The sequence below is a fragment of the Setaria viridis genome, chromosome 3, assembly GCF_005286985.2.
Source record: "Setaria viridis chromosome 3, Setaria_viridis_v4.0, whole genome shotgun sequence".
Lineage (NCBI taxonomy): Eukaryota > Viridiplantae > Streptophyta > Magnoliopsida > Poales > Poaceae > Setaria > Setaria viridis.
The window spans coordinates 1,728,547-1,741,430 of record NC_048265.2 but is presented as its reverse complement, the minus strand read 5'-3'; the positions used below and the strand labels follow the sequence as shown (position 1 = coordinate 1,741,430).

General features: G+C 51.4%; 2 protein-coding genes across 2 annotated transcripts; both read left to right on the top strand.

The window, feature by feature from the left end:
- Positions 1–3,467: 3,467 nt before the first annotated feature.
- On the top strand, positions 3,468–4,449 carry LOC117850433 (auxin-responsive protein SAUR19-like). The gene has a single exon (XM_034732260.2). It carries the CDS (start codon positions 3,603–3,605, stop codon positions 4,035–4,037), a length of 435 nt encoding a protein of 144 aa, XP_034588151.1. The 5' UTR covers positions 3,468–3,602; the 3' UTR covers positions 4,038–4,449.
- Positions 4,450–7,191: 2,742 nt separating this feature from the next.
- Positions 7,192–8,306, top strand: LOC117850439 (auxin-responsive protein SAUR24). Its single transcript, XM_034732266.2, has one exon. The coding sequence runs from the start codon at positions 7,326–7,328 to the stop codon at positions 7,770–7,772; it is 447 nt and encodes a 148-aa protein (XP_034588157.1). The 5' UTR covers positions 7,192–7,325; the 3' UTR covers positions 7,773–8,306.
- The last annotated feature ends 4,578 nt before the right edge of the window (positions 8,307–12,884 follow it).

The window sequence follows — 12,884 nt, the reverse complement described above, 5'->3', positions numbered from 1 at the left end:
GGCTTGAGAGCTCGCCAAGGCCTCTACACAGCCAGCCCAACCTCTCGGCCTCAAACGCCCGGACATGGTGGCGTGCGGAGCGTTCGATGTCAGGTCAGCGTGCAACCTCCTCCTCCTCCTGGTGGTGGTCTGGCTCTGTGCCTGTCAATTCGTGCGCTCTTGCTAATTTGCTGCGTGCAGCGAGTGCGTTCGGTACGTAGGTTCCATGTGCAGTTTGAGGATTGATACGAGCACGAGATCAACGCGAAGTATGGTGTTGGCATATTACCTTCCGAGGCAATTTTGCTTATGGGCGTATCGTCATTCATAACACGTGTCTTCCAAAGAGCGGCAGAGAAAAATCCTACAGAGCTAGTTCGCGACATTGCTGACGAGGCCAATTTCTGGAGCGCGGCCGGCGCCAAGTACATCGCTGTCTTCAGTTGGCCGGCATCAGGAAATTTGATATGAGCCTGTTTCCCTTTGTTGCGAGTAGGATATACGGTTGTTTTGTTTCATTCATGTAACAATCTACGATGTTTTCCACGTGCGTGCGTCCAGTAGCCTCGCGTTGTAACAAAACTTTTATTCTCTTCTTAATACAAAGATACGCAGCTCTTAGAAATAACACGTGTCAATTTTGCATGCGGAGCAATGCAACCAACGAAAAACACTTGAAGTTTGCTCCCACTTTGAGAGAGGCTCACAGGAACAACATGCACTACTGCAGCCACACCGGCCGCTCCGGGTAAGATATTAATTTAACTGTGCGCCTCTCAGCAAGACACGAGAACAACAGTAAAAAGAGAGAAGGGACAGTGCAATGCAAGCAGTCCCAGTCACTACTCCCCCGTGCGTGCACGGGGCACGCGCGCGCACGCCGCAAAACCGGCAGCAGGCACGCACACAGGTTCCGTCGCCAGGGCCGTGCGCCGCCCCGGAAGCGAAAGCGACGCAGGACAGGCACGCGCGCCGTCGCGGTCGCTCGGGGCTCGGACGCGTGTGCTGTGCCCTCGCGCGCAGGCTAGCCATCGCACGGAGGCGCCCGCGAGCTCGGCGCGTTGCATTTGCACCCTCCCATGCCGTGGCGCTCTTCCGTCCGTGCATACTGCATAGCGCCCGCGGCAAGTCTCCCCCGACGAGGCGGCTTCTCTGCGTGCGCGCCGAAACCAGGGCGAAACCTTCCGGGCTGCATGCTCAGACCATGCACAAAATTAAAGCTGGACCGCTGGTGATCTTTTCGTCCGACAAATGAAATCGGTGGAGGTTGGAGAAGCGTTGTGGTAAACGACGTTTGACAAGCTGGCAGGCAGGCCGCTAATTTCACGGGTTATCATTGCTCGGATAAGGCGGCAACTAGCAGAGGGAGATCAGTGGCGGGCTGGCGGCAGCTGATGCGTTGGGAACGTGCCACGACAGCTTTTGTTTCCAACTTGGGCGAGTTGGGGTGTCCCCCAAGAGTGTGGGCGATCGTGTCGTGCCTTCGTCCCCCGGAAACCGTGAGCCCAACGAACGAGCTCGCACTGGTTTCTTGCAATCCGTTGGCTCCGATCACAAGGACCCAAGCTGATGGAGAGAGGCGGCGGGATCGGGCATGTGTACTGAGCTGCCTCGTCTCAAGTCTCAGCCGCAACACACATGTTGCTGATGGCGAGGCCCCAACGGTCTGATCTCGTGAGGCCGTCCTAGCTGCTACAAGCTATGAGCCTAGGAGGCTAGCACTAGGATCACATGCACCTGACTCAGCCGGCCGGCCGGCAAGCGATCACCGGCCTAATGAGGTCACCGCGATGACGATGTCTTCAAGGCCACCAGCACGGCACCGCCGGAACAGCGCATGTTCTTCGGTCCCTTCTCCTCTTCGTTCCACGCGATCAACCTAGTACATGGTCCACGCTGCTGCATACTACCACAGGATTTCCTCGTGGTGAATTCACCCTGGCTCGATTCCAGTGGACTCGAGTTCAGCTGGCAGCGAGTAGCCCGGGCATGGTCGTGACCAGTGGTCACTCACAAGTCACAAAGTGTCAGATACAGGTCAGACTGTACGATTGCAAAACACCCGTCGTGCCACATCGATCCATAAGTCCACGTGGAAACGCATGCTGCATGTGTAGATTTCCGCATTCCATCACGCATTGCAAGTTTGCAGCACGTACGGATAGAGATAGATATCCATCATATTTATCGGTAGATCCGGGTGACGTCTCTGCTTGGCGCACAGCGTGATTGCCTGGATTTTGGAAGGCTGCGGCGTTCGGCGCGGTGAACAGGCGCACGATGCCGTGCCCAGTTGGAGCAGTGATCGATCTTGCCTGCCAGCTGATCTGATCGCGGCATGGCTGGAGATGCAACACGTACGGTGCCGGTGCCCCGGCCTGTGAGCTATACGCGCTTCGCGGGATCTCGGTTTGGTGGTCACTGGTCTGGTAGCCGCGGCGATGAAGTTCGGGGCAAGCAAGGCGAATCAGCTGATATCTGATACAGATGTCTGTCCTGAAGTAGGCTGAAATCTAAAAAAAGCAAAGGAGCCCTTCTGTTTAAGCTCCAAATATTAAGGTGCACTAGTATATAGTAGTACAGTAGCATTCATCAGGATGAAATCTTCTATGGAAGAATATAACTTCGATGCGGTGAAACAGGGTCCTTCACTATCAGTGGCAGAGGCAAGAATTCCTACGGGTCACGGTGTGTGGGTTTAAATTGGAAATAAGAGAATCTGCACCCATGCCTTCGTGTTGGCCTGCGAATGCATAGACATATATAGCAGAATATGCAATTCAACACAAGGATCCACAGTGTCCCCTGCTCTCTATTACGGAGCATGCCTAGTCGCTATAGGCATATTCAGTGGGAACTCCTGCGACCAAACTCGTCAGATCCGCTTGACTGGCCATAAATTGCCGTCCCCTTTTGACGCGCTGCGTTCCCGCCAGCGTGTGGTCGCCAGTGCCGCTGGTTCTCACAAACCGGCACTCCTCCAGCATTTCATTCGTCCATTGTGGGGGCATCGTCCCCAAAATGGTAGGAATCAGACCAGAAATCTTCACGCAAACATATGTCCTGGTCCTGCCGAGATGAAGTCTACTAGAGAGTGATTCAAACAAAAGAAAAGGACATGTGTAACCTCTGAAGAACTGTAACACATCCCAACTGTCACAGACTCGCAGCTCTCCCTACTTCACTTTCAGCCACCAGTAGACAACTAGCTGCTTCCAGAAACGACAGAAACCGCTTACCAGTTACCGCCGCCGCAGCACATCACATCACAGCGCCGCCGGCCTCAACTGGGAAGCAGAAGCACAGCGCGCGTTGTCCCGGTGCGGTGCACGCACGACCGGCACGGCACGGCACAGGCGCACAGCCTCCACACACCAAAAACGACGCACCGCCATGTCATCCCCTGCATTTTCTGCCAACTCCTGTTGCCGATGCCCGGCGCCCCACGGCTATATATGGCCGCCCCGTCCCGCCCAGCTCCTGCACCCACCACACACAAACAACTCGGCTGCAACTGCAAGCAAGCGAGCGCCAGCCAACTCCCAAGAGCAAACCCACTAGTCTCTCCTCGTCCACTCCGTTTCCATCGCGGCTTCCGATCCAGTTCGATCGCCGAGTCAAGCATGTGCAAGGTCGTGATCACGATCCCGTCGCTCGTCTGGCTGCGCCGCACCGTGCGCCGGTGGCGGTCCCGCGCCACCGCCGCAACGGAGGCCTCCTCCTCGCGCTCCGGCGCCGCGGTGCCGGCGGGGCACGTGGCGGTGTGCGTGGAAGGCGGCGGGTGCGGCTCGAGGCGGTTCGTGGTGCAGCTGGCGCACCTCAGCCACCCGACGTTCCGGGACCTGCTGCGGCAGGCGGAGGAGGAGTACGGCTTCCCGGCGGCCCCCGGGCCCATCGCGCTCCCCTGCGACGAGGACCACTTCCTCGACGTCCTCCACCGCGTGTCTTCGTCGTCGTCCTCGCGCTCCTCATGCTGCTGCGGGCCGGCCGTGCGACGCGGGCGCGGCGACGCCCGGCCGCTGCTGCAGGGGATGGCCGTGGAGAAGCTCGCCTGTTGATTGATCGATCCGTCCGTCATCGCCCTGCCAGCTGAATCAAGACTCCGTACATAGGCCATTGGTCAGGTCGATCAGTCCATTGGTGAGCAATGAGATTGCTGCTGAAGTGCTGATTCGTTTGGCAACCTGCAAGACTGCAAGAACGAACTCGCATGCAACTCGCCGGCAGCGGCCACCAGCTCGAGGAGAAAAGGCGAACGCCCGGCCACAGGCGGCATGGCAAGCGCTGGGGGTCATCCCGTGCTCTACGAACGTCAAGGCGGCGCCCCAACGGCGACGGCCGCGGGGCAACTGGGGAGGCCACGGACACTATTAACGCAGCTAGCTGTATGGATTTAGCTAGAATTGCAGTAGAAATTTAGGGATACCTGTTCTCTGTAATGAATTCAGGAATAAAGAAAAATTTGTTCCCTGTACAACTATTTTGTCCTGGTTTGTCATGCATGTGTTCGTGATACTGATGTGGCACTGCCACCTGTCGTCGTCAATGGACAACGGATGTGATTGACCATTAAATTGTATCACCTCTAATTGTGTACGCTAGCAGCTGTCATTTGTCGCGATTTGCATACGTTAGTACCAATTACCAGGCACAAAAGAACAAAAAAAAATAGTACACTGTCGGTACATCATCGCGTCAGGTACAATTGCTGCAGTAGTAAAAGTTGCAAACTGCAAACTTTAATGGCGATGCGCATGAATACTTCGTAGCATACGGGGTACACGATGACTAGCAGCAAATGATCTGGACATTTTCAGAAATCAGGTCATCACGTGTTTCGGGTTTTTGCAACGAGAAGTAGGGACAGGCAGGAATGCAGGATCGACCTGATTCAGTCCATGATTTGGGTGGACAGCACTAGAGACCGAGACAGGATTAGAACAAGAGGGATCGGAGGCCAATCAAATCCGAATAATATAAATTTGAACAAATTTACACTAAATAAACTATAGTGAACATGTTTTGATAGGGCGCGGATCCAGTCGGAAACATCAGCTTATTGGGGTCAGGTTTATTAGTTGATAGGATTTTTCTTGAATTCTAATATAGATTTAGTAGATTTACTGAATGAGAATTTAACAAATTTTGTCGAGTTCGACTGACCTCAACGAGCAAGGCTAGATGTAGCAACGCTAAAAATCTAATCCCTTGACGTGGCTATAGCTCATGTTCAGGCCATGACTAGCCTATCCAACTTGAGATGACTGTGCTCGTATCTAGCAGAAGCAGGCTAAAGCTCATGTGCCCGACAAATCTCGAGTGATGTCTCACAGATGTATCAGCTCTCTTCAGAACACAGCACATAGGACCCTGCCTGACACTGCCATTCTGATTAAAATCCACATGATGCCAGGTACTGCCTCCAAAATCCGTAGCATCAGATGCACGCGAGTAGTAGTGAAACAGAACAAACGGCATGTGCATGCGCGTCCCCGTCCCCCCCCCCCCCCCCCTGCAGGCCATCGCAAGGCAACACTTGGCGTCCCGGCCGGCCTTCAAGGCTTCAAACGCACGGCATCTCTTTCGCCGATTCGCCGCACGCGTGGAGCCGATCCAGCCATCGCCACGTAGCGGTACAGCCAGGAGGAGAGAGATCGTCAGCGAGATCATCAGGGCGCTTCGGCGACGGATTCCGGCCACCTACACTGCACTCCCTCTTCCTTGTCGCGGCGGTCACGTGTCCCGCTGTCCGACAAAAAATTTCGCTGAATTACAGCGGTCTGCACTCTGCAGCATCTCTGCTCGTGCAAGACGTTCACGACGGCCACCGGCGCGCGGCGGCGGCGACTTGCTGCCGGGCCGGCGGGGATGGCCATGGCGAAGCTCGTATGGCCATCGATATTGCGGCAGCCCGACGGCTAGCTGAACGATCAAAAGTTCAAAACTACGTACGGAGCCCACTGGTTGTACGTGCAATGGTAAAGACGTCAGAGGAAAATTCGAGGTCGTAGATGACAAGCTGGCAGGCTGCTGCGATAGCATTGTTTTGAAGCAATCATGCCTCCGCACGTAGATGCTGCGAAAACTCCGGAAGAGTGGGCGATCATGCCTCCGCGCGCCCGGAAACCGTGAGCTGAGCGGCCTGGCTCACACTGGTTTCTTGCAATCTGTTGGCTCCGGGTCGATGGCGAAAGGCGGCGGCCGGGATCGGGACCGTAGCATGTGTTGCTGACGGCGAGGCCCCAACGGTCTCCGATGTGAAAGCCGTTGTAGCTAGGATCGATCACATGCACCTGAGCCGGCTAGTCGGCGTCACCTGGAGCTTTTTGAAGCAACAACTGTACGTAACGGACCTGAAGGAAAATGTGCAGTTTTAAGAACTGGTGATGCTTATTATCTGTCACGTGGCATATGTACAAAAATGCATGGATTTGCATTCTATCATGCGTCGCATGGTTGCATCACGGAACAGAGATACCAATGGATCCAGGTGACGTCTGTTGGTGGCGGTGACTGTGCCTGGATTTGGGAGTGCGTTTGGCGTTCGGTGCAGGGAGCAGACGCACGAGGCCTTGGCCAGTTGGAGGCTTGGAGCGGAGGATCGGAGATCCATTGCGTGCCAGAGCCTGAGGGGGGTTCGGCTGGAGATGCACCGCGTATGCAGTATGCTGACGGTGTCCGGTGAGGTACTCCGTACGCGCGCTTGCAGGATTTTGGATTTGTTTTATAAAGGCAGGATTTTGGATTTCGTGGTCGGCGAGCAGAGGCGATGATATATTTTTTTTCCATGGATGATTTCATGTATCAGTTAATTATGTTAAATATAGCGCAGTTTAAACTCTAAATGTGATTGTAATAATTCGGAATGATGTTTTGGGTTTGAAGCTGGAACATTTTCCATGATTAAAAAACGGAGTACGGAGATGTGTTCCACTAGAGATTCAAAAGAAAAAAGAAAAAGAACAAATAACGTGTTCCCTGTGAAAGAGAGCTGTAAAATCACTTTCACCCCACCAGTACTAGGAACTAGGAAGTGTGCGAAGCAGCAGCACCCGGGAAACGACAGGAACACAGCACAGTGTCCCGGTCCGGTGCACGCACGGCACGACTGCACACGCCCAGAGCAACGCCCCCACGACGATGTCATCCCTTGCAATTTCCTCCAAACTCCAGTGGCCGATGCCCAGCGCGACCTCTATATATTGCCACCCCATTCCCCGCTCAACTCCACAACCACAGCCTCTCTCGGTTGCAAGCAACCCCCAAGTCTCCCAACTCCACGCAGCAAAGGCAAACCACTCGCTCGATCACCCCGATCGAACTCGCGCACGCGCAGTGAGTCAAGCATGTGCAAGGTCGTGATCACGATCCCGTCGCTCGTCTGGCTGCGCCGTGCCGTGCGGCGGTGGCGGTCGCGCACCTCCGGCAAGGGAGGAGCGGCGGACGCCGCGGCGGTGCCGGCGGGGCACGTGGCGGTGTGCGTGGAGGGCGGCGGCGGCGGCGGCGGCGGGTCGGCGGCGCCGAGGCGGTTCGTGGTGCGGCTGGCGCATCTCAGCCACCCGGCGTTCCTGGAGCTGCTGCGGCAGGCGGAGGAGGAGTACGGCTTCCCGGCCGCGCCCGGCCCCATCGCGCTCCCCTGCGACGAGGATCACTTCCTCGATGTCCTCCACCGCGTGTCCTCCTCCTCCTCCTCGCCCTACTCCTGCTGCTGCGGGCCGGCCGTCTCGCGGCGCGCGCGCGGCGACGCGCGTTCGCTGCTGCAGGGCATGGCCGTGGAGAAGCTCGTCTGCTAATCCGTCCTCAGCCGCCGCCGACCGAATGAATCGAAGACAAATCTACATTAGTCCACCGGCGAGCTGGTCTGCTGGTGATTTGTTTGAAATTTGAATAGTGCAAGACTGCGAGCACACGCATATGCAAGTCGGCAGCGGCAGCTAGCGCGCGGGAAAAAGGAGAAAGAGACTCGCCCGGCTGGCGCGGCCGGGAAGACCGTGCGCGCGCGCGCGCGCACAGGCAGCAACAGCAAGCGCCGGGGCATCGGAGTAAAGGTTGCGTCATCCCGTGCTCTGCGTAAAGGCGGCGCCCCAACGGCGACGGCCGCGAGGGCTACTGGGGAAGGCACAGACATCGTAAACACAGCAGCAGTTGCTGTATGGGTTGTTTAGGAGCTGGTAGATGGTAGTAGTGGAAATTGATTCAAAAGGGTACATGATGATTTTTTTTGGTATTCTTCTCTCTGTAATAACTCTTATCGATTGGGTGTTAAAAAATCTCGATCGGTTCGCAAATCTTTGCAGGGAATAAACAAAGAATTGTTCTGTGTAGAACCATTTGGTCGTCGATTGTTGTCATGCATGTGTTCCTGATACTGATGTGTCAAACACTCAAACTAGCTCTTAATGGATCATGGATGTGATTGTAACCGTTAAACTATCATAGCTGTGATTGTATAAGCTCGCAGCTTGCATTTTTCGCGATTTACATGCCAATTACCGAGGATAAGAAAATAAAACTGCGGATACAAATTCTGCAGTAACTGTGGCAGACGTAATTGGTGATTCATATCAGATACCTTTAGCATATCAGAAAGCAGATTGTTCAGATCATCAGCTGTGCTGAGGTTTTCTAAGCGAAGCAGCGACAGACAAGGTCGGCCTGGTCCAGGTCTTGGAGTGTGCTCAGAAATGGGAGGACGGTTTCTACAGTAGACAAGTGTTTTCAATGCGTTTTTCGTGTATACAGAGGCAGCACACAAGGTCAGATCTGAAACTTTGGCCCAGAATCTCCAAATGTTTGTTCATGAATAGAGCACAGCCCTGTTGTTCTGGATCAAGAGTTCAAGAAGACCAATATATCATAGCTTGAAAAGCAAAGCCTAGGATTGCAAAGCTCAAATTCAAAGCCTGACGTGGATACAACTGTATTCGACCGAGCTAAGCCAATCCCTCAACCTGACATGACTGTGCCCATATCTCGCTGCAGAGCATGTCCCCGACAAAATCTCGAGCAAAATCTGACAAATTCAGTGAAACCGAAACCACTCCACTAGTAAAATTCATATGATTGCCAGGTACTGCCTCCAACATTCACATCACCAGACAGTCAGACAGAACATACAGCATGTGCGTCAGGCTCTGAAACCTCTGCATCCTATCAAGGCAACACTTGGCGTTGCGGCTGGCATATTCAAGCGTGGACGTCCAAACGCACCGTATCTTTTCGCCGATTCGCCGCACGCTCAGAGCCGATCCGCCCGTCGCCACGTAGCCGATCGATACAGCCAGGGAGCACCGAGATCGTCAGCGGGGCCAGCCAGGGCGCGCTCCGGCGAGCGGATTCCGACCAGTTACACTGCACTCACTCGTGGTCGTGGAGAGGCATGGGTTCGTTATCGCGGCGGTTACCCTGTCCTCCGGCTCCTAAAAATTTCTCGCGGAATCCGCCGCGGCCCGCGGCATCTCCGCTCGTGCGATCAGCTCGCGCGATCGCGACCGGCGGGTAGTAGTAGTAGGACGTGTCAGCGCGGCGGGGCGCGGAACATGCGAGCCCCCCAGAATCTTTGTGCGAGCTGCGACGGAGGAGGGGAGCGATGACGATGATGATGGCCCGTGGATTGAGCGGCTGTTCCAACCGAATTCGCGTGCCCTTTTGGTTGCGGGATCACATCATATCCGGCTAGTATTCTAGCAGGGGGAAGGGGTCTTATTTTTAGGGGAGATATACAATAAAGTACTCGAGCTCACTCATGCATAACAAAGCCAGAAACATGGATGTGTGGCAGGATACATGCACCTGTCCTTATGGTGCTTCGTGGTACCTGTCCTTATGGTGCTTCGTGGTACTAAGGGGTGTTTGGATACCCCTACTAAACTTTAGCAACTGTCACATCGGATGTTTGATACTAATTAGGAATATTAAATATAGTCTAATTACAAAACTAATTGCACAGATGGAGTCTAATTCGCGAGATGAATCCATTAAGGCTAATTAATCCATCATTAGCAAATGGTTACTGTAGCACCACATTATCAAATTATGGATTAATTAGCTTAATGGATTCGTCTCGCGAATTAGACTCCATCTGTGCAATTAGTTTTGTAATTAGCTCATGTTTAGTCCTTCTAATTAGCATTCGAACATCCGATGTGACCCTGCTAAAGTTTAGCACCTCGTATCCAAACATCTGACTACCAAGTAGTACTCCACTAACTTGATTTGCTTGGTGCCCAATGCTCAATTTTCTTTGGATATTTTATAAGAGGAGCCCTAAGTTTCTGCTCGCTTACTTGCTGTTTTTTTTCCAAAGGGAACAATATATATTTCTATCCAACTAAGCTGAAGAAGGAGAAATGTTTATGGCTAGGAGGCATGTTTTATATGATGTATAAATGGTTTGAAGTTGGCTAGAGGTCATGAGAATCTAGTGTAGTATAAGGCCATGCAGAGTCAGCAGCCACATGCTCCCCTCCAACACCACCACATGTGTTACCATCTGGGTGATCATTGCAAACTGCAGGGCATCTACACCACCATAAAGAAATGGCAATTACCTCTCAAATGTGTCCTTGGCATGGGGAGATGACACGTAGAGCATCTAGGAGAGGCACAGGACAATGCCTTATTTGGTGCTATATGATTGGCAAATTAGGCCACTTCTTTGGCTTATAAGCCTACATATAAATCTCCTCGTTGTGTTCCCTTCCCACCTTTTCTAGTGGAAGATCGCAAGGGAGAATATCTGTTCGGTGAAGCATTTAGGGATGGGCAAAGATTAAAGGGATAGAATATGTCATTACGTTAGGTTTGGTTAATCATTTTGAGCAATCATTTATCGTCAACACAAGGAGCTAGTTAAAGACATGAATCATTTTAAATGTGCACCTCTCGGTAAGTATCCATAAATTAAGAGAAAGAAGACTAATCAGGAAGAGTTAGCTTGTTTATACCCAAAAGGAGTTGAATTTGGTGTCGTTTGAACTAATTCTTTTTCCGAGGGGAATCCACCCCTTCCTGCACCCTTTACTCTTTTTACTTGCCAACCTGAACAAGTGAACATTGGCACAACATAACCTATTTGGCCATTCTTTTTTCTAGATATGTTTAATAAAATTACCTAAAAGTGTTTATCATGGAAATGTACTACTATCATTTTTTATGTGGCAAACATTATTTTTTATTTCCAATAATGGTCAAAGTTTTTAAAGTTTTTTTTGTGCGAAAAACAGTACAAATGCAGATGCTCACAAACACGCACGTATACTAGCTCCTACGAACATACGCACGCAACCCTACCCCTATGAGCACCTCCGAGAGGCTAAGCTGGCGGATCCTCAACATTGATGAGAGATAGAAATTTTAAATCTTTACCGTACACATATTAAAACAATAACAAATTGCTGCTAACAAGGCTGGACTATATAGAAAAATAAATAAAACACTGCAAATAACCCGAAGCAAATTAGCACTGATACTAATCTTTTTTTTTTGCGAAACACAGTAGCACTATACTAATCTCATTGTATTCAAACTCTTTTTTAATAAAGAAAAAAGATAAGCTACTGGTGTAGGAACAGGACAAATAAGTTCATTAGCACCGAAGACATATCCGGGTGTTGCACGAGCAGGAGCTCGTACGTACGTGTTAGCCGTTTGGATATTGTGGAGTAAGCAAGCAACAACCACCCCAAATGCGATACAGCACGAATGCATCTAGACAAAATGACACTCTGTCCTGATCAGCTAAAGCAAGAACCCTAGCTCCTTTCAGATTAGACGTGTACAAACATATTCGAGTACTATAACGAATCAGTGTACGGTGCACTTAAGCTGACGAGTGTAATGATGTTTCATATTTGTTTCTGTTCTATCTGCTTTCCCCAGCTTCGCTGGCTGGCAGAAAAGCAGAAAGGATGCTCGCGTCGGCTACTTTTGTTGCACGCTCACCCGATTCTTTCTTCTTTGGAGCTGTCTGACAAGTCCTTAGATAATGTTAACATAAAAGGTTGGAAGCATGTTCTGATAATGCCGTAAACCACGTTGCAAATTTTATTCACTGAATTATATTACACTAGCTCATTTATTTTGGTCTGGAGCAGCAATCTTCGCCGAAGGCTCGGTTGAGATGGAAGAGATAAAAATGTGGAAGCAGATAGAGCTCCTGCAATGCTGAAGCTGACGATGCAAGTATGCTGATCCGTAAGCAGGGGAGTACTGTCTGCCTTGCTGTACATACGTTTGAATTTTTGATTCTTTCTGTTTTGGCGTTCTACGGTAGGTGTCATTTTCAGAGGAGAAACAAAGCTTAGAACATGCTAGCAAATAAACATTTCAGGATGGTATCCTAATGTTACGAGGATTCCCTGTTACTTCCCCTGAAATTAAAATTTGAGATTGAATGAAGATAAAATTTTGCAGATAAAGCTCCTGCAGAGCTAAAACTGACAAGCATGCTAGCTGCTGATCCTTACGCAGGTGGTACTGTCTGCCTTGTTGTACAAAAGTCTGAAAATTTGATTCCTTCTGTTTTGGCCTTCTACGATAGGTTCCATTTCAGGAAAAACAAGCATAGTGGTTAGCAATTAAACATTTCAGCATGAAACAGTGACTCCTCTACTTTGTTTCCCTGAAAATTGAAACCTGATGAGGGAGACCAAACAGCAGGAATGTTAATGGTGAAAGCTGAAGCTCTTAATCCCCTGCAGACCGTGGTCCTTGGTTCGTTGGCCGTGCCGTGCGTGCACACACGACCATGCATGATTACTAGGTTGACGACACTTAGCAAAAGCATTAAAAACAATCAAGAGGGGTTAGGGTGTGTTAGACAGTTGGTTAGGATGCAAAGGCGAAGGAGAGGAGAGGAAAGTAAGCCGTCGTCATCATCATCGTCGTCCTCGACGGCAGCAACA